The 22,358-nt window shown below is 36.3% G+C and overlaps 2 protein-coding genes across 17 annotated transcripts in view; both read right to left on the minus strand.

Moving 5' to 3' along the window:
* LOC127845053 (sodium- and chloride-dependent glycine transporter 1-like) overlaps positions 1-22,358 on the minus strand; it is a 177,689-nt gene that overhangs the window by 10,401 nt on the left and 144,930 nt on the right. For 3 of the 16 annotated variants that reach the window (XM_052375679.1, XM_052375688.1, XM_052375680.1), the window contains one exon: positions 8,740-9,015. The exons of 3 other annotated variants lie outside the window; for them this stretch is intronic. In XM_052375679.1, the coding sequence (XP_052231639.1) occupies positions 8,872-9,015 (144 nt within the window). In that variant the 3' untranslated portion in view covers positions 8,740-8,871. Of the gene's footprint in view, positions 1-5,827; positions 5,996-6,910; positions 7,012-8,739; positions 9,016-15,387; positions 15,489-17,027; positions 17,494-22,358 lie in introns of those variants that run through there. 10 more of the 16 variants (XR_008033036.1, XR_008033033.1, XR_008033035.1 and 7 more) reach the window with 8 other exon arrangements.
* LOC127845073 (uncharacterized) lies at positions 1,504-3,876 on the minus strand. The gene is made up of 2 exons (XM_052375740.1): positions 3,599-3,876; positions 1,504-2,297 (listed from the first exon to the last, which is right to left on the minus strand). Exons 1-2 carry the CDS (start codon positions 3,825-3,827, stop codon positions 2,041-2,043), a joined length of 486 nt encoding a protein of 161 aa, XP_052231700.1. The 5' UTR covers positions 3,828-3,876; the 3' UTR covers positions 1,504-2,040.

A 22,358-nucleotide genomic window follows, 5' to 3' on the forward strand; every position in this document is an offset into this window, starting at 1 on the left:
TTTCGAAAATTTTGGAGCTACGAGGTTTGAGAACGACAGAGACGATAGGATCTTCGCCACACTTCATGAAAATGTAAAAGGCAATAACACCTAGTTCAAGTTTGATAATCGGCCAAGTTGACCCAGACACTCATGAGTTACGGCCCTTAAATCATCGTAAAATTAGGTTTGTTTTCGTTTCCGCTCAATGACTCAAGCAATTATCATCGGATCTTCACCAAACTTCATTAAAATGTGTAAGGCAATAAAATCTAGGTTAAGTTCGATAATCAGCCTAATGTACCTTGAATCATCAAAGTAATTGTCATCGGATCGTCACCAAACAAACTTCATGAAATAAGATCTACGTCGAGTTACAAAATTCCGCCAAATTGACTCAGACACTCCTGAATTACGGCCCTTGAATAAACGAAAAAAAAATGTCTTTCTCGTTTCCACTAAATAACTCAAGCAATTGTCATCGGATCTTCACCAATCTTCATGAAAATCCGTTAACCATAAAATCTAGGTCAAGTTCGATAACCAGTCAAATTTACCTGGGCACTTCAGAGTTACGGACCTTAATTTATACCAAATTTGCCAAATATATAAGCCATTTGTAATGGTACTGATATCATACATAAGTGACAAATATCCTGTTTTAACCTAATGTTTCCATCAAAGCATCTTCCTATTATCAGTGCATCTTCGGGGACATGTCTTATCCTTCGGAGACAGCTCTTGTTTCAGTTTATGTTTCCTTCATTAAAACAATGATACCCTAGTTTTGTAACGGATTGGATTAACTCGTAGATATTAAGGGGAACTTGATTGTATGACATATTTCAGTTTGTTTGAATGTTGTAGTATGGCTTTCTTACAATTGTTCAGTTATTTCTTCTCAACATTTCACCTACTAACGATTCGTACGTTGCAAACGTATACTTTAATACGAATACATGCCTTATCAAAGGACACTCTATCGTAAACTGGTAAAAGTCGGAATCCTTCCTCGATTCATTCCCGTTTTTTAAAATAAATAGCCCACGTGTTGCATATCTAATAGAAAACGATTGATGAAATGCAAATAATAGAATACACAAATCTATATATTCAAAAAAGAATTTGTAACATTAAACAGTTTGTAACAAAATGTCAATTACAATCAATCTTTGATAGTGTGTGCATGCAAAAATGAGCATGTTCAAACGATTGTCCTAAAGAAATATATAGAAGGATTATTATCGAAATTTGAAAACTTTGTATAAACTGTGTTTTTTAAAGATAATAAATTTCTATTTCACTGCAATGTTGTGAATTTCCGTCTGCAGTGCCCTAAAGTGCTTTAAATATATCAAGTTTGCGCTTTGGTTCCTGCAGAGTCATATATGCGTCTTGCAGCAGACGGTATTTCAAAAGCTTATGAGATAATGAGACATTGTTCATAATGGCGGATTTCTCATTTCATAACATTTTCAACTGCTAATTATGTATAAAACAGCCCATCTGTTTTAACGTCTTGTGTTGCAAATTCGTAACAGGTACGAGTGACTTAAGTTTATTGAGCACACCTGCCTAAACGTTTTTTAAAATTATTTTACAGAAAGAAAAACAAAAAGAAAGCATTTTGATAAGCATGCAACTTTTAACTCAATCTAAAACACTACACACGCAAATCTCTCAACAGTCAGGTCAGTGTAATACTATGGTAAGTGCTTTTAAATTAATAAGTACTTACCGTCGTATTGCACTGAATTACTATTGAACAAATATGCAATTAGACATATGCAGATTAATCAAATAGGAACTTGAATAATTGACAAGAGAACAAACAAAACATGGAAACAGAGAACCATATCTCGTTATTCTTCTGAAGAGTATCTTACACTGCAAATACAAAATGAGTGTAAAAATGCCAATTTGTTGAAGTGCATAGTCATTCATGCATAAAATAATTAAATGTGAAAACTTATACTGAATACACTATGGTTGTCTGGATTTACACCGTGGCTGTATTATCTCAAGTAGTTCTTATCCCCTATCTCACACATTTGATCAAATTTATTGCAGTCCAAAATAGTCATTTGAGAAGGCATAATCATACAGGTTCAACAGCTCGGTGTCATTTGGAATAGCCGCAATCTCGGAGGGAATGGTCAAATTTAAGCGGTTGATACATGTATTGGCGGATGGCAAAAATGATTGGTTTTCTGAGAAGTGGATGGATGGCTTCAACGAAAATCCCAACACAGGCTCTTCTTCTGTTCCAATAACAAATTTCAGCACCTTTCCAAGAGTAACTGGCTGCCTACGTCCACCTAGAAAAATAAACGACTCTTTAATTCTCCGGATGAAACACGATCAAATCAAAAGAACACGGTGTATTTTTTTAAGCGTTCTCCGAGCTCGGTTATTTACTCTAAGTATTTTAATTTGTGAAAACTGTTCCCCTTCCGAATCGGGTTTTTGTTTTAACTCAACAACGGCCAATGGTCCGTAAAATCACTTTAATTTTTATTATGCGTGACTGTTTCACGTGAAAATTCCAGTTCATTCACGGACCACTGGTTGTTGTTTAGCTATATAGTCATCTACTTTTCTTTCCCAGTCAAAACTTCTGTTTAATGACCAAACTTGGGTTGTTATGAAGAAAAGATTTTCATTTCGCAATATGGTACTGAGATATTTGTATCATACGATGGGGAATTCATTTCTGTGCATTTTGGTGTAACATACTTGAAGTTTTTGTAAAACGCTGCAGTTATACGGGCAGAAAACCATATCACAACACGAAAATCGTAAATTTGACCCTTCGTTCTTAGTGCAAATTAACGACGTCATTTGAATAAATCTCATCCTACACAGTTAAAGGGGTGTTTACATATCGACGATAGAAAATTTTATTTCTTTGAACATGGTTTAAATGCAATATCTCTAGAACCAGTTGTCCGAATTCAATAACATTTTCACCAGATTAACAGAAATTTCGATGCGCACACACTGATACTATGTGCTCATACAAAATCAAATGCGCGAGTTATGATATTTTGGTCCAAACGCAAATTTTCATGATATTTCAAAGTTGTACAATTGTACAGATAACCAAAATATTTGTATATCAATTTGTAGGCGCTATTTTGCCGAACATTTTGATATATGTGGTTGGAAATGTATTTTCTATTTCTTCGTGATACCAGTATTATACTCGCAAAACATAGTCGAAACAAGCAAATCGAGGTTGTCGCTTTAACACGGCAAAACATATCGAGCTAATGTCGTCAAACCTACGTCATATTAACAATTTAATTTTCAAAATTCTTAGAATCCTGAATTGTTGAAGGTCATGATGAAAAATAAATGGACCGGGGGATTCCGACGTTTTTTTTTCTCTGTTTCGTTCAATGTTTAAAAATCTCTCAGCATTAATTCCACATTAAAAACTGACCATTATGATTTTTAATATATAGATTATCTAAACATAATATTATGACAAATGTCATCTTATTTGTATTGTTTAAGTCCTGTGAGGATATAGATCTACATGATACATCGGCTTGTTAAACCTCAACATGTTTTCAGTCATGTACCCTTTAGAAGGTCGAAATAATGTGTCACTAACCTTCGCCACTTTCCTTTAATTTTTCCTTTAATCGAACTCGATCTCCTATTGTATTGACGCCTAAGGCGGACAGTTCTTCATCAGTCAACTTTTTGGCTTCTTCTAATGATATTTTATTGGCGCTGAAATTGTGCCACAAATACCCGAGGCCAACTTTTTCAAGTGCAGCCTCCATTGCTGCGCGCTTTAAGACTAGACGGGTCAATCGGGAATCCTCGACTAATTCCATATTTCCCGCCAATTTTACCACAGAACGGAGTGTAGTTTGCACATAACCAAGTTAAGAGCAGTCATAACGACCTGGTTTTCAGACAGAACGGTGATTCCAATAATGCGCAGAACGAAGTGCGAAAATCAGAAGACGATTTGTAATATCGACAGAACGGTTTATTAAATGCAGAAAACGAAAGTACTAATTGCATAAAACAAAGTTGTAGTTTTATAGAAGTATAAGTGCGTACAACCAATTTAAATCTGTACAGAACTAGTTATATAATGCACAGTACAACACGTAATACGTACATAACAAATTTGCAGAAGTACAAAACAACAAGCTCTTTGTAAAGAATAACATGTTTAGTGTACATAACACAATAAGCTTTATACGGAATAGACTTATAAACACACAAAACAACATGCACAATATACAGGACGGTATTGTTTTTGTACAGAACAGTTTTTGATACGGACAAAATACAATGCGTAGGTCACTAGACAACTTGCTGTTTAGACACAACGATATTTGAACGGTACATAACGGTTTTAGATATGCAGACAACGGAAATTATAAAATAAAGACAACTACATAACGGAGTGTGTATTGCACAGAACAAAGTGCACTTTGTAGAGAACAACAATAAAATCGGATAAAACCAATTGAAATATGTACATAACGATTTGTATATTGCACAGCAAAACTCGTCATACATACATAACGCATTATCTAAAGCACATAACGATGTGTAATTTGCACACAACAAAAAGTTTTTTGTACAGAGCATAGTTAATTCTGAACATAATACAATGATAATTGCACCAAACAAAATGCGAACTTTACAAGGCGGAATTTTGTTTGTACAGAACGATAGATGAACTATATATAACACAATGCAGATTTCACTCTACAACTTGTTGCTTGTACCTAACGATATTCGAATCCCACGTAACGACCATAGACATGCAGACAACGAAAATAAAAGTATATAGGCGAGACAGCTGAGGCGTTCCATACAAAAACAATATGTCCCCCACTACTAAAGTGGGGGACATAAAAACTTTTAACCTATCCGTTACTCGCTAAAATCTGCTATACACCAATCAACTGTACTAAAATAGAAAGAAGAAATAATACAAAACCGTAATATTAGTAAAGACTAACTCACTTAGTATTTGATATATGATATCATAGTCATTCAATAAGTCGCAAAATGCGCGAATACAATTTCCAAAGCAAAATTAGACTTAAATTGATAACTCAAAATACCAGTCAAGCTGTTAAGTCTTAAGATCCAGGAAGCCCTGCATTCACATCGAATGTATCCTTCGAATTCAATCCATTGTTGACATTAGCGAAGATTGAGTTAACAAATAACTCATATATCTTAAATAACAGTTTCTAAATAGCCCAACAAGCCGATGTATGCTGTAAGAAAGTTTTGACACGAGTGTATACATTCATGGGCGCCGACATTGTTGTATTACCTTGAGGGGTGTGTAGAAATACCGAAATCCCCGACCGAAATTCCCGTAATTACCGTAATCCCCCAGAAATCTTCCGCAATCCACCTTAATATTGATTATTTATCAAAATACTGCGGATATTAAAATAGAATATTGGAAAATACAATAAAATCACTTATGAAACATTGTTTTTATCCAAGTTTGATAGTGAACAACTAAAATATATAATGTCGGTAATTACGGGGATTTCGGTATTTCTCTAACCGAGCATTTTCTTAATCGGACTATCTCGGTCTTTTACATTGTGAAGATTTTTTTCATGGTATCATAACTTAGACGATGCTGAAACAGCATCGTCAACAACTGATTTTCCCGCGCCCGCCAAGTGTCTCCGTGATAAACGCGGTTAAAAAGAGAGATGTGTATTAAGCAACATTTAATTGTATATTTTAAATAGATGATCTTATTTTTGAAAATGATATTACATATTATCTATCCGTCGATATACCCCTTCATTTAAAGCATCTCTTTCATAGGGTAAAATCGTACCTCCAGTAGTGTCCCGGGTGTCGTGAACAACGCGTATATTGCGTACACTGGTATTGGAACCAGCGAGGTGGCCGCTATAACCCAGCCCAACCCGACCGCCCAGGGCTTGTAGACATAACCTTTGTAAGCTGGAGGGGTGTATGTGTACACTGTAAATCCCAGGGTCACCTGTTTTTATGTAAGAGAATGAGACATGAATGGACATTTACATACAAGTCCACTTGCCTACTCTGAAATGTTTGATTATACCTATTAGTAGTCTTGAGCTGGCAATCACGTTATTCTGAAAAAAACGTTACACAGTTACAATTTTACCGTAATAACTCTAAGTTTTCGGACTCTATGTTTTTTTATTTCGTGTCCGAACATATATATATATACTTGAAAATATGCCAAAATACGATGCCCAAATATTTGGAGACGCGCTGACAGTATACCTTATGCCCTGAATGTTCTTGTATTGTTTATACCACATCTACTATTGGTACTTACGGCGCTTGATGAGTTTTCTTGTGTCAGAGCCACTGCTTAGTGAACTACGGTAAAACTTATCTTTGTTATTTTGATAAACAAATGACAAAATCACTAGGCATTTAGAAAATTGCGTTGCATTTAGGCTATTTAAAATATAGCCCATGATCTTTTTGTTTAAATGTTTATATTTTTATACTCAAAATAAACCGGTCAGAACGGATAAATTGTGTTTTTTACGGGTATTTTCTTGACCAGTAAATTGGTTGTCCTGAAAGTCAAAGCCCTGTTACGTTCGAAACTTGAAGAGATTACTCGGATGCATTGATTTTCCTGTACCGGTATTGCAAAAGACAACAAATGAGAGAAAGGTGTATAACATAACTTCCCGAAGCTGTTTTCCAGCGGACGCGGACATTTTTAATCGTGGGATGCCTGGTTTGAAACCCGTACGACCATAATGTTGTTAATTTAGAAACGAAAGTCAATGGGTCGTGGTTGCATAAAAAAAATATGATAACGGACCTATGACACGTAATCTGTATTTGTAAGGTGAAAAGAAAACTATAGACGTAGGTGTCTAACAATATCCGAAAAATATCATGAACATACCAGAAGAAGGAGAGGTGTCAGGCAGTACCAGCAGAACTTGAAAATAATCGGTACGCGTTGCCCGGTCATCTCAAACACGTTTTTATCAATGTTGCGAACACCTGCGTTAAAATGTAAGACACATAAAGCACAAATGGTTATAATTAAGAAACACAAGTAATACAATTAAAAATGTAAGACATATAAAAAAACAATGTATTATCATTTAGAAATAAGTAATGATATGATAATGATATATGCTATATCGGAAGACTGGGTCACATATTTTGGTATTGTCTTTCATTCAGCTACCCAATGCGACCACCAAGAGTGCAATTCATCACAAAGATATTTAATTTTCACACTAACATCAATCGTCATGGAGACGTGGGTCTCGACTCCATCCACTACAACTGGAGTCTGGCGTTGACAATCTCAAAGGTGTTGAAAGTCTTCAGTCGCTGCTCACCAATCCGTATTGCAACGTGCGCATGGAGCCAGCGATTGGACGATTGTACAGGAACAACAAGATCGAATTGCACGCCTGTGGACTCGGAAGCATGCGAGGCATTACTTTGTCATGCTAATTAAGATAGATCTTAACGGAATTTGATTATGAAATTAGAAGAACATCTTATTTTATATGGAGGTATATGCCCCCAAACAGATTGTGCATTCAAAGATCTATCAATTGATATATTGATTGAAACTTTGTTTTCTCTGTGTGCATTCAACGATCTATCAATTAATAGGTTGATTGAAAGATGATTGGCGCAAAAGTTTAAGTGGTTTAGTGATATGTTTATGTTCTCTTATCACCAGTTGATATGTTGTTCTGTTGTTAATGATTTTTAATTAAAATAAAAGCAAACAAGATTACTATTATGTAATGTTTATTATGTCCAAACTTCTACACAATCCGAGTTCCCAGTACTGTACTCTGATGAAGCTCACTGCAATAGTTTATCCGTACGACAATATGTAAGTATTTATCGTCTTTTAACTCGCTGGAGGACTTTTATTGTGCCAACTTTGTTATCCCCTTGTTATTAAAAACTAGCTCTAACAATGTGTATGTTTTTGGATAACCTTAAAAAATAAACACAATGGATTTACTTTACATTGCTATTATATTAGCAAAGAACTATTAAGAGTTAATTAAAATTTAAATCTTTTACAACGGTTTTAAAAGTATAAAGTTGCGTTCCCAAATTTGAGATCCCTTCTAAAACTTGTCTGTGATTTGGGCATCATGCTGACAACCAATGTCGTTGAAGGATGTTGCGTTAAAGGTTTTTAATGTGAAAAATTAAGAGTTTGGTCAATTGTCAATGCGTTCCTTTAGGCACGGACATCGGACCCGAATTTACGCGGCTCTTATGACTTATCATAGTTGAATAAGGATATTGAACTGTCATTTGTCCCCCTACTCTCTCGTTTGATTTCTTTACAGATCTATGGACTGTTCACCAACATTTTTTTTTATTTTCGGTTGTGTACAAGCACTAGTAAACAAGTTGTTATATAACTTTGCAAAATAGAAACGAAGGTTCGTATCTCTGGCGCGAAGAGATGTTTGGAGACTCAGTAAATTGTGCGATGCTCTTGCACAAATTCAACGAGCCTGTTAAGCCTTGAATATAGTAAGAATAACGTGAACATAGACTACACTACTATCACTACACTAGCGCTATCTAGCATATATCGAGATATAACTGTAATACCTGGCGCTAAATATATGATTTACAGCAAGGAATGTAAAAATAAAATCACGACTGCTTACAATCTATCAACAAGAGATGACCGTCCTGTAGTTATCAGAGGTGAGTAAAAAGTTACATACCTTTCAATTAAATTATTCATTTCTTATGAGCAACAGCAAATATAAAACATTGTAAGTGTGAACCGCTTGACGAGATTGGCTCTTCCCAGAACATTTCACCGTAGCCTAATATAAGGTAATAGATACTGGTCAATAGTATTTACAAACGAGTATTGAACGCAGGAGTTGTAATTGTTGATTTTTCATTCGCCAAAAGTCGATCCTGCGTATGCATGGATTCCGCCTCGCGCACTTCAGCTGGTGGTCCCCACAATTTGTTTGGTCGTAGGTTTACTTGTAGCCTCTGAAAACGTATTAAACAATGCGTATGGCGTATTTTAAATCTTTCACATACTAAGTTTTGATTTTTTTCGTGTCTATACCAAAACAACATATTGTACAAGGGGTTTATATCCTTGGCATCCGTTGGTGTGGTAGGAATTTAGTGATAGTATTTTGTAGTCTGCACGTAAAGGAGACCGTTTCGTTAAGAACCATGATACCAATCCAGCTACTGATTGCCATCCTTGTAAAACATTCATATAAACGTAATATTGACGAACAATTAATCTATTCCAAAAATGATTACCGATTTTACCATTTAATTATTGATGTTAAAGGGGCATATCGATAGAAGAAGTTTCCCCAGTATATAGGTTTGTACTACACAATTTAACGTTCCCCGTTTTGAGCAGATACTTACTGAGAAACAATGTTATATTGTACAAAGTATTAAATATTTTATCAATGCCAGCTATTTTTCAATACACGTCTTTAAAAATAGCAAACTTCAATTTTGGTAGTGCGCATGCGTATAGCGATGGCGCTAGTGCATTTTATTTATATCGATGTTACAGCTACTACTTTAAAATCAAAGTACTGCCAGTACTGGTGTGACGATGCTTTTGAAGAGGATGGATATATACAAGCATCAATTTAAGTTGATCTACATCTTCACAATTGTGTATGTGGGTACGAAAAAAAAATTGGTGCACAAATTTTGGGAACGAAAAAAATTATGCCAAAAAAAATTTGGTTACGAAAAAAATTGGGTACGAAAAAAAAAATGGGTACGAAAATTTTTTTGCAACAAAATAAAAATTGGGTACGAAAAAAATTGGGTACGAAACAATGTTGGTACGGACAAAAATGGGGTAACGTGGACGTAGTTCCCCTGGGGAACTTGAAACAAAGTCAAGTCACATATTGCAATCTAGGCCATGTCGAACTCAAAGTGTCAAAGTCAAATGAAAGATGCGTTCAGTAATTATTGTCCCACTGTTTACAGCTGCTGTGAGTTTTTATATAATATAACTGATGACCATCATGTGAGAGAAAATTCACATTATCTAAGTATATCAGGTTTAGCAGCCTTTAAGATAACAAAGTTGGCTAGTTTTCAATGTCGCTTCTGGGGATCAAACCCGCAGCACATCCTCCTGCAATCAAAGACGACACTCTACCACTAGGCATTTAGGAAGATTCTGAAATTTTTCGATCCCTTGTCAGAAATGAAAAACCAAAAATTAAGTCAAATATTGCTGACTCGGTATTATTGAGTCAGTTCATGAGAGATCATGGAAGATGCAACATCTCTCAAGACCCCTAGCATCGCCTTAAGCAGTATTCAATTCTCAACAAAAAAGTGCTGGAGTCATTTATCCCGAGGGACCAGAAACAAGAGGGCCATGCTGGCACTGTATCGCTCCACTGTTTTTGTAACAAGGGCTGTTTGTAAAACATGCATGCCCCCATATGGGCTGTCAGTTGTGGTGGCAGCCATTGTGTGAATACTTTTTTGGCACTGCGACCTTGACCTTTGATATAGTAACCTGAAATTATATAGGGGTCATCTGCGAGTCATGATCAATGTACCTATGAAGTTTCATGATCCTAGGCGTAAGCTTTCTTGAGTTATCATCCGGAAACCATTTTACTGGGTCAAGTTACCGTGACCTTGACCTTTGACCTAGTGACATGAAAGTCGATAGGGATCATCTGCGAGTCATGATCAATGTACCTATCAAGTTTCATGATCCTAGGCGAAAGCGTTCTTGAGTTATCATCCGGAAACCATTTTCTAAGTTGAGTAACCGTGACCTTGACCTTTGACCGAGTGACCTGAAAATCAAAAGGGGTCATCTGCGATTCATGATCGATGTACCTATAAAGTTGCATAAAATAGGCCTTATTTAAGCGTATGTTCATTTTTGTGACCCCCGGGGCAGGGTCAAATTTGACCCCCGGGGCATAATTTGAACAAACTAAGTAGAGAACTCTTAGATGTCACTACATATCGAATTTGGTAGCCCTAGGCCCTACGGTTATGGACAAGAAGTTTTTTAAAGGTTGCACAAAATAGGCTTTATATAAGCATATGTTCATTTTTGTGACCCCCGGGGCAGGGTCAAATTTGACCCCAGGGGCATAATTTGAACAAATTTGGTAGAGGACTATTAGATGTTATTATATACCAAATGTGGTAGCACAAAATGGGCTTTATATAAGCATATGTTCAACTTATTGACCCCCGGGGCGGGGGCAAATTTTATCCCAGGGGCATAATTTGAACAAATTTGAAAGAGGTTCACCCCAGGAACATTTGTGAAAGTTTTATCAGCATTGGACTTGTTGTTTAGGAGAAGAAGATGTTTAAAAAAAGTTAACGCACGGACGCACGCACGACGGACACAGGGCCATGACATAAGCCCCGCTGGCATCTGGCCAGTAGAGCTAAAAAACACTTGATTAATGTTCGAAAGAAAATCATTTGATTAATGACAATACTATTATTTGAGCCAGGTCACAGGGAAAGGGCAGTCTAATCAGTATCCAATTTAACTATTAGTTATTGTCAGAAAACCGCTTTTAAGCAAACAGCTTTTAAGCAACTGCAGGCTGATCTGGATCCAAACTGGCCACAATCGCCTTAATGTCTCTTTTACTATTTTATACAGTCGATTGGTGTATAACTGATAGCTAAGGGCTTCGAGCCTCATTTCAACGTAAACACCATGCATTCAGTAATTAAACCTTTAAACCTCGAAAGACAAATGTCTTTCCTATTGAAACATGCCAGCGGTTTTAAAATTCCGACAAATATTTTTTTGTTTACAGCGCAAATTTCCGGGTAAACTGATTCAGCAATTACCGGATCGCTTAGGTTTTTATCGGATTACATGTTTATCGTGTTATTTCTTGAAATTTTACCCTGCATTTGTAAAACATATTGCAAGATATGTACATTTCCAGAAAAGGAACTTCATTTCTGCGTTTAATAAGACCGAGTTCATGGAAATTGCTGCACATTTGAAGAAGTAATGGCTGTTCAAAGCTATGCACCCTATATTCGGGTCGTTTTGAGTCGAATACCTTGTTATATATATAGATTTTATAGTGAAAACTATGTTTTCAGAGAAATCGATTTTCCGTTATACTTTTATTATTTTTCCATCAAAATGATTTTTTACATATAAATATCATAGCCACGCGCCAACCCACATGTGTATTGGACAACTTCAATTGAGTTTTCATTTAGTTTGAGACAATCCCCACCTGAATATTTGTCGCCATATGTCCGTTATTCACCTAATCACGAGTTGCAGCTCTCATGCTTATTTTATGTGGTACGCATCAATTTGGTTTCTGAGCATTCTTACTGTTAGAAAGGATACATTATACTACAATATACATCAATGAACATAATGTTTACCAAACAAAATCTGCAAAATTCAGGAAATCATACGGCTTCACATTTTCTTTCGTTACAAAAATGGTGGGTACATAACGTGAACTTGTTTTGCTTTCGAAAAAAGAAGCAATTGTAATTTAAACATTGATACACGTCGACTGAAACATGAATCGACTGAACAATGATAGGCAATTTGTATTCACTATAAATCTTTACATAAATAAAAGTATTTTGCAAACAAGATGTGTTTGTGAAACACAATGTCCCCCTATATGATGTTTGACCTTGTAGGATGACCTTGACCTTGTGAAGGATGACCTTGACCTTGACCTTTCACCACTCAAAATGTGCAGCTCCATGAGATACACATGCATGCCAAATATCAAGTTGCTATCTTCAATATTGCAAAAGTATTCATAAAATAAGCGATTTGGGCCACATATATTTGACCTCTGACCTTGAAGGATGACCTTGACCTTGACCTTTCACCACTCAAAATGTACAGCTCCATGAGATGCACATGCATGCCAAATATCAAGTTGCTATCTTCAATATTGCAAAAGTATTTATAAAATAAGCGATTTGGGCCACATATATTTGACCTCTGACCTTGAAGGATGATCTTGACCTTGACCTTTCACCACTCAAAATGTGCAGCTCCATGAGATACACATGCATGCCAAATATCAAGTTGCTATCTTCAATATTGCAAAAGTATTCATAAAATGAGCCATTTTGGCCACATATATTTGACCTCTGACCTTGAAGGATGACCTTGACCTTGACACATGCATGCCAAATATGAAGTTTCTATCTTCAATATAGCAAAAGTCATTGCAAAATGTTAAAGTTGGCGCAAACAGACAGACCAACAGACCAACAGACAGGGCAAAAACAATATGTCCCCCACTACTATAGTGGGGGACATAAAAACTTTTAACCTATCCGTTACTCGCTAAAATCTGCTATACACCAATCAACTGTACTAAAATAGAAAGAAGAAATAATACAAAACCGTAATATTAGTAAAGACTTACTCACTTAGTATTTGATATATGATATCATAGTCATTCAATAAGTCGCAAAATGCTCGAATACAATTTCCAAAGCAAAATTAGACTTAAATTGATAACTCAAAATACCAGTCAAGCTGTTAAGTCTTAAGATCCAGGAAGCCCTGCATTCACATCGAATGTATCCTTCGAATTCAATCCATTGTTGACATTAGCGAAGATTGAGTTAACAAATAACTCATATATCTTAAATAACAGTTTCTAAATAGCCCAACAAGCCGATGTATGCTGTAAGAAAGTTTTGACACGAGTGTATACATTCATGGGCGCCGACATTGTTGTATTACCTTGAGGGGTGTGTAGAAATACCGAAATCCCCGACCGAAATCCCCGTAATTACCGTAATCCCCCGAAACCCCCAGAAATCTTCCGAAATCCACCTTAATATTGATTATTTATCAAATATGCGGATATTAAAATAGAATTTTGGAAAATACAATAAAATCACTTATGAAACATTGTTTTTATCCAAGTTTGATAGTGAACAACTAAAATATATAATGTCGGTAATTACGGGGATTTCGGTATTTCTCTAACCGAGCATTTTCTTAATCGGACTATCTCGGTCTTTTACATAGGTTGCCATTGTGAAGATTTTTTTCATGGTATCATAACTTAGACGATGCTGAAACAGCATCGTCAACAACTGATTTTCCCGCGCCCGCCAAGTGTCTCCGTGATAAACGCGGTTAAAAAGAGAGATGTGTATTAAGCAACATTTAATTGTATATTTTAAATAGATGATCTTATTTTTGAAAATGATATTACATATTATCTATCCGTCGATATACCCCTTCATTTAAAGCATCTCTTTCATAGGGTAAAATCGTACCTCCAGAGGTGTCCCGGGTGTCGTGAACAACGCGTATATTGCGTACACTGGTATTGGAACCAGCGAGGTGGCCGCTATAATCCAGCCCAACCCGACCGCCCAGGGCTTGTAGACATAACCTTTGTAAGCTGGAGGGGTGTATGTGTACACTGTAAATCCCAGGGTCACCTGTTTTTATGTAAGAGAATGAGACATGAATGGACATTTACATACAAGTCCACTTGCCTACTCTGAAATGTTTGATTATACCTATTAGTAGTCTTGAGCTGGCAATCACGTTATTCTGAAAAAAACGTTACACAGTTACAATTTTACCGTAATAACTCTAAGTTTTCGGACTCTATGTTTTTTTATTTCGTGTCCGAACATATATATATACTTAAAAATATGCCAAAATACGATGCCCAGATATTTGGAGACGCGCTGACAGTATACCTTATGCCCTGAATTTTCTTGTATTGTTTATACCACATCTACTATTGGTACTTACGGCGCTTGATGAGTTTTCTTGTGTCAGAGCCACTGCTTAGTGAACTACGGTAAAACTTATCTTTGTTATTTTGATAAACAAATGACAAAATCACTAGGCATTTAGAAAATTGCGTTGCATTTAGGCTATTTAAAATATAGCCCATGATCTTTTTGTTTAAATGTTTATATTTTTATACTCAAAATAAACCGGTCAGAACGGATAAATTGTGTTTTTTACGGGTATTTTCTTGACCAGTAAATTGGTTGTCCTGAAAGTCAAAGCCCTGTTACGTTCGAAACTTGAAGAGATTACTCGGATGCATTGATTTTCCTGTACCGGTATTGCAAAAGACAACAAATGAAAGAAAGGTGTATAACATAACTTCCCGAAGCTGTTTTCCAGCGGACGCGGACATTTTTAATCGTGGGATGCCTGGTTTGAAACCCGTACGACCATAATGTTGTTAATTTAGAAACGAAAGTCAATGGGTCGTGGTTGCATAAAAAAATGTGATAACGGACCTATGACACGTAATCTGTATTTGTAAGGTGAAAAGAAAACTATAGACGTAGGTGTCTAACAATATCCGAAAAATATCATGAACATACCAGAAGAAGGAGAGGTGTCAGGCAGTACCAGCAGAACTTGAAAATAATCGGTACGCGTTGCCCGGTCATCTCAAACACGTTTTTATCAATGTTGCGAACACCTGCGTTAAAATGTAAGACATATAAAGCACAAATGGTTATAATTAAGAAACACAAGTAATACAATTAAAAATGTAAGACATATAAAAAACAATGTATTATCATTTAGAAATAAGTAATGACATGATAATGATATATGCTATATCGGAAGACTGGGTCACATATTTTGGTATTGTCTTTCATTCAGCTACCCAATGCGACCACCAAGAGTGCAATTCATCACAAAGATATTTAATTTTCACACTAACAGCAATCGTCATGGAGACGTGGGTCTCGACTCCATCCACTACAACTGGAGTCTGGCGTTGACAATCTCAAAGGTGTTGATAAGTCTTCAGTCGCTGCTCACCAATCCGTATTGCAACGTGCGCATGGAGCCAGCGATTGGACGATTGTACAGGAACAACAAGATCGAATTGCACGCCTGTGGACTCGGAAGCATGCGAGGCATTACTTTGTCATGCTAATTAAGATAGATCTTAACGGAATTTGATTATGAAATTAGAAGAACATCTTATTTTATATGGAGGTATATGCCCCCAAACAGATTGTGCATTCAAAGATCTATCAATTGATATATTGATTGAAACTTTGTTTTCTTTGTGTGCATTCAACGATCTATCAATTAATAGGTTGATTGAAAGATGATTGGCGCAAAAGTTTAAGTGGTTTAGTGATATGTTTATGTTCTCTTATCACCAGTTGATATGTTGTTCTGTTGTTAATGATTTTTAATTAAAATAAAAGCAAACAAGATTACTATTATGTAATGTTTATTATGTCCAAACTTCTACACAATCCGAGTTCCCAGTACTGTACTCTGATGAAGCTCACTGCAATAGTTTATCCGTACGACAATATGTAAGTATTTATCGTCTTTTAACTCGCTGGAGGACTTTTATTGTGCCAACTTTGTTATCCCCTTGTTATTAAAAACTAGCTCTAACAATGTGTATGTTTTTGGATAACCTTAAAAAATAAACACAATGGATTTACTTTACATTGCTATTATATTAGCAAAGAACTATTAAGAGTTAATTAAAATTTAAATCTTTTACAACGGTTTTAAAAGTATAAAGTTGCGTTCCCAAATTTGAGATCCCTTCTAAAACTTGTCTGTGATTTGGGCATCATGCTTACAACCAATGTCGTTGAAGGATGTTGCGTTAAAGGTTTTTAATGTGAAAAATTAAGAGTTTGGTCAATTGTCAATGCGTTCCTTTAGGCACGGACATCGGACCCGAATTTACGCGGCTCTTATGACTTATCATAGTTGAATAAGGATATTGAACTGTCATTTGTCCCCCTACTCTCTCGTTTGATTTCTTTACAGATCTATGGACTGTTCACCAACATTTGTTTTTTATTTTCGGTTGTGTACAAGCACTAGTAAACAAGTTGTTATATAACTTTGCAAAATAGAAACGAAGGTTCGTATCTCTGGCGCGCAGAGATGTTTGGAGACTCAGTAAATTGTGCGATGCTCTTGCACAAAATCAACGAGCCTGTTAAGCCTTGATTATAGTAAGAATAACGTCAACATAGACTACACTACTATCACTACACTAGCACTATCTAGCATATATCGAGATATAACTGTAATACCCGGCGCTGAATATATGATTTACAGCAAGGAATGTAAAAATAAAATCACGACTGCTTACAATCTATCAACAAGAGATGACCGGCCTGTAGTTATCAGAGGTGACAAAAAAGTTACATACCTTTCAATTAAATTATTCATTTCTTATGAGCAACAGCAAATATAAAACATTGTAAGTGTGAACCGCTTGACGAGATTGGCTCTTCCCAGAACATTTCACCGTAGCCTAATATAAGGTAATAGATACTGGTCAATAGTATTTACAAACGAGTATTGAACGCAGGAGTTGTAATTGTTGATTTTTCATTCGCCAAAAGTCGATCCTGCGTATGCATGGATTCCGCCTCGCGCACTTCAGCTGGTGGTCCCCACAATTTGTTTGGTCGTAGGTTTACTTGTAGCCTCTGAAAACGTATTAAACAATGCGTATGGCGTATTTTAAATCTTTCACATACTAAGTTTTGATTTTTTTCGTGTCTATACCAAAACAACATATTGTACAAGGGGTTTATATCCTTGGCATCCGTTGGTGTGGTAGGAATTTAGTGATAGTATTTTGTAGTCTGCACGTAAAGGAGACCGTTTCGTTAAGAACCATGATACCAATCCAGCTACTGATTGCCATCCTTGTAAAACATTCATATAAACGTAATATTGACGAACAATTAATCTATTCCAAAAATGATTACCGATTTTACCATTTAATTATTGATGTTAAAGGGGCATATCGATAGAAGAAGTTTCCCCAGTATATAGGTTTGTACTACACAATTTAACGTTCCCCGTTTTGAGCAGATACTTACTGAGAAACAATGTTATATTGTACAAAGTATTAAATATTTTATCAATGCCAGCTATTTTTCAATACACGTCTTTAAAAATAGCAAACTTCAATTTTGGTAGTGCGCATGCGTATAGCGATGGCGCTAGTGCATTTTATTTATATCGATGTTACAGCTACTACTTTAAAATCAAATTACTGCCAGTACTGGTGTGACGATGCTTTTGAAGAGGATGGATATATACAAGCATCAATTTAAGTTGATCTACATCTTCACAATTGTGTATGTGGGTACGAAAAAAAATTGGTGCACAAATTTTGGGAACGAAAAAAATTATGCCAAAAAAAATTTGGTTACGAAAAAAATTGGTTACGAAAAAAAAATTGGGTACGAAAATTTTTTTGCAACAAAATAAAAATTGGGTACGAAAAAAATTGGGTACGAAACAATGTTGGTACGGACAAAAATGGGGGTACGGGGACGTAGTTCCCCTGGGGAACTTGAAACAAAGTCAAGTCACATATTGCAATCTAGGCCATGTCGAACTCAAAGTGTCAAAGTCAAATGAAAGATGCGTTCAGCAATTATTGTCCCACTGTTTACAGCTGCTGTGAGTTTTTATATAATATAACTGATGACCATCATGTGAGAGAAAATTCACATTATCTAAGTATATCAGGTTTAGCAGCCTTTAAGATAACAAAGTTGGCTAGTTTTCAATGTCGCTTCTGGGGATCAAACCCGCAGCACATCCTCCTGCAATCAAAGACGACACTCTACCACTAGGCATTTAGGAAGATTCTGAAATTTTTCGATCCCTTGTCAGAAATGAAAAACCAAAAATTAAGTCAAATATTGCTGACTCGGTATTATTGAGTCAGTTCATGAGAGATCATGGAAGATGCAACATCTCTCAAGACCCCTAGCATCGCCTTAAGCAGTATTCAATTCTCAACAAAAAAGTGCTGGAGTCATTTATCCCGAGGGACCAGAAACAAGAGGGCCATGCTGGCACTGTATCGCTCCACTGTTTTTGTAACAAGGGCTGTTTGTAAAACATGCATGCCCCCATATGGGCTGTCAGTTGTGGTGGCAGCCATTGTGTGAATACGTTTTTGGCACTGCGACCTTGACCTTTGATATAGTAACCTGAAATTAAATAGGGGTCATCTGCGAGTCATGATCAATGTACCTATGAAGTTTCATGATCCTAGGCGTAAGCTTTCTTGAGTTATCATCCGGAAACCATTTTACTGTGTCAAGTTACCGTGACCTTGACCTTTGACCTAGTGACATGAAAGTCGATAGGGATCATCTGCGAGTCATGATCAATGTACCTATCAAGTTTCATGATCCTAGGCGAAAGCGTTCTTGAGTTATCATCCGGAAACCATTTTCTAAGTTGAGTAACCGTGACCTTGACCTTTGACCGAGTGACCTGAAAATCAAAAGGGGTCATCTGCGATTCATGATCGATGAACCTATAAAGTTGCATAAAATAGGCCTTATTTAAGCGTATGTTCATTTTTGTGACCCCCGGGGCAGGGTCAAATTTGACCCCCGGGGCATAATTTGAACAAACTAAGTAGAGAACTCTTAGATGTCACTACATATCGAATTTGGTAGCCCTAGGCCCTACGGTTATGGACAAGAAGTTTTTTAAAGGTTGCACAAAATAGGCTTCATATAAGCATATGTTCATTTTTGTGACCCCCGGGGCAGGGTCAAATTTGACCCCAGGGGCATAATTTGAACAAATTTGGTAGAGGACTATTAGATGTTACTACATACCAAATGTGGTAGCACAAAATGGGCTTTATATAAGCATATGTTCAACTTATTGACCCCCGGGGCGGGGGCAAATTTGATCCCAGGGGCATAATTTGAACAAATTTGAAAGAGGTTCACCCCAGGAACATTTGTGAAAGTTTTATCAGCATTGGACTTGTTGTTTAGGAGAAGAAGATGTTTAAAAAAAGTTAACGCACGGACGCACGCACGACGGACACAGGGCCATGACATAAGCCCCGCTGGCATCTGGCCAGTAGAGCTAAAAAACACTTGATTAATGTTCGAAAGAAAATCATTTTATTAATGACAATACTATTATTTGAGCCAGGTCACAGGGAAAGGGCAGTCTAATCAGTATCCAATTTAACTATTAGTTATTGTCAGAAAACCGCTTTTAAGCAAACAGCTTTCAAGCAACTGCAGGCTGATCTGGATCCAAACTGGCCACAATCGCCTTAATGTCTCTTTTACAATTTTATACAGTCGATTGGTGTATAACTGATAGCTAAGGGCTTCGAGCCTCATTTCAACGTAAACACCATGCATTCAGTAATTAAACCTTTAAACCTCAAAAGACAAATGTCTTTCCTATTGAAACATGCCAGCGGTTTTAAAATTCCGACAAATATTTTTTTGTTTACAGCGCAAATTTCCGGGTAAACTGATTCAGCAATTACCGGATCGCTTAGGTTTTTATCGGATTACATGTTTATCGTGTTATTTCTTGAAATTTTACCCTGCATTTGTAAAACATATTGCAAGATATGTACATTTCCAGAAAAGGAACTTCATTTCTGCGTTTAATAAGACCGAGTTCATGGAAATTGCTGCACAATTGAAGAAGTAATGGCTGTTCAAAGCTATGCACCCTATATTCGGGTCGTTTTGAGTCGAATACCTTGTTATATATATAGATTTTATAGTGAAAACTATGTTTTCAGAGAAATCGATTTTCCGTTATACTTTTATTATTTTTCCATCAAAATGATGTTTTTACATATAAATATCATAGCCACGCGCCAACCAACATGTGTATTGGACAACTTCAATTGAGTTTTCATTTAGTTTGAGACAATCCCCACCTGAATATTTGTCGCCATATGTCCGTTATTCACCTAATCACGAGTTGCAGCTCTCATGCTTATTTTATGTGGTACGCATCAATTTGGTTTCTGAGCATTCTTACTGTTAGAAAGGATACATTATACTACAATATACATCAATGAACATAATGTTTACCAAACAAAATCTGCAAAATTCAGGAAATCATACGGCTTCACATTTTCTTTCGTTACAAAAATGGTGGGTACATAACGTGAACTTGTTTTGCTTTCGAAAAAAGAAGCAATTGTAATTTAAACATTGATACACGTCGACTAAAACATGAATCGACTGAACAATGATAGGCAATTTGTATTCACTATAAATCTTTACATAAATAAAAGTATTTTGCAAACAAGATGTGTTTGTGAAACACAATGTCCCCCTATATGATGTTTGACCTTGTAGGATGACCTTGACCTTGTGAAGGATGACCTTGACCTTGACCTTTCACCACTCAAAATGTGCAGCTCCATGAGATACACATGCATGCCAAATATCAAGTTGCTATCTTCAATATTGCAAAAGTATTCATAAAATAAGCGATTTGGGCCACATATATTTGACCTCTGACCTTGAAGGATGACCTTGACCTTGACCTTTCACCACTCAAAATGTGCAGCTCCATGAGATGCACCTGCATGCCAAATATCAAGTTGCTATCTTCAATATTGCAAATGTATTTATAAAATAAGCGATTTGGGCCACATATATTTGACCTCTGACCTTGAAGGATGATCTTGACCTTGACCTTTCACAACTCAAAATGTGCAGCTCCATGAGATACACATGCATGCCAAATATCAAGTTGCTATCTTCAATATTGCAAAAGTATTCATAAAATGAGCCATTTTGGCCACATATATTTGACCTCTGACCTTGAAGGATGACCTTGACCTTGACCTTTCACCACTCAAAATGTGCAGCTTCATGAGATACACATGCATGCCAAATATGAAGTTTCTATCTTCAATATAGCAAAAGTCATTGCAAAATGTTAAAGTTGGCGCAAACAGACAGACCAACAGACCAACAGACAGGGCAAAAACAATATGTCCCCCACTACTATAGTGGGGGACATAAAAACTTTTAACCTATCCGTTACTCGGTAAAATCTGCTATAAACCAATCAACTGTACTAAAATAGAAAGAAGAAATAATACAAAACCGTAATATTAGTAAAGACTTACTCACTTAGTATTTGATATATGATATCATAGTCATTCAATAAGTCGCAAAATGCTCGAATACAATTTCCAAAGCAAAATTAGACTTAAATTGATAACTCAAAATACCAGTCAAGCTGTTAAGTCTTAAGATCCAGGAAGCCCTGCATTCACATCGAATGTATCCTTCGAATTCAATCCATTGTTGACATTAGCGAAGATTGAGTTAACAAATAACTCATATATCTTAAATAACAGTTTCTAAATAGCCCAACAAGCCGATGTATGCTGTAAGAAAGTTTTGACACGAGTGTATACATTCATGGGCGCCGACATTGTTGTATTACCTTGAGGGGTGTGTAGAAATACCGAAATCCCCGACCGAAATCCCCGTAATTACCGTAATCCCCCGAAACCCCCAGAAATCTT

This window comes from Dreissena polymorpha, chromosome 9, assembly GCF_020536995.1.
Source record: "Dreissena polymorpha isolate Duluth1 chromosome 9, UMN_Dpol_1.0, whole genome shotgun sequence".
Taxonomy (NCBI): Eukaryota; Metazoa; Mollusca; class Bivalvia; order Myida; family Dreissenidae; genus Dreissena; species Dreissena polymorpha.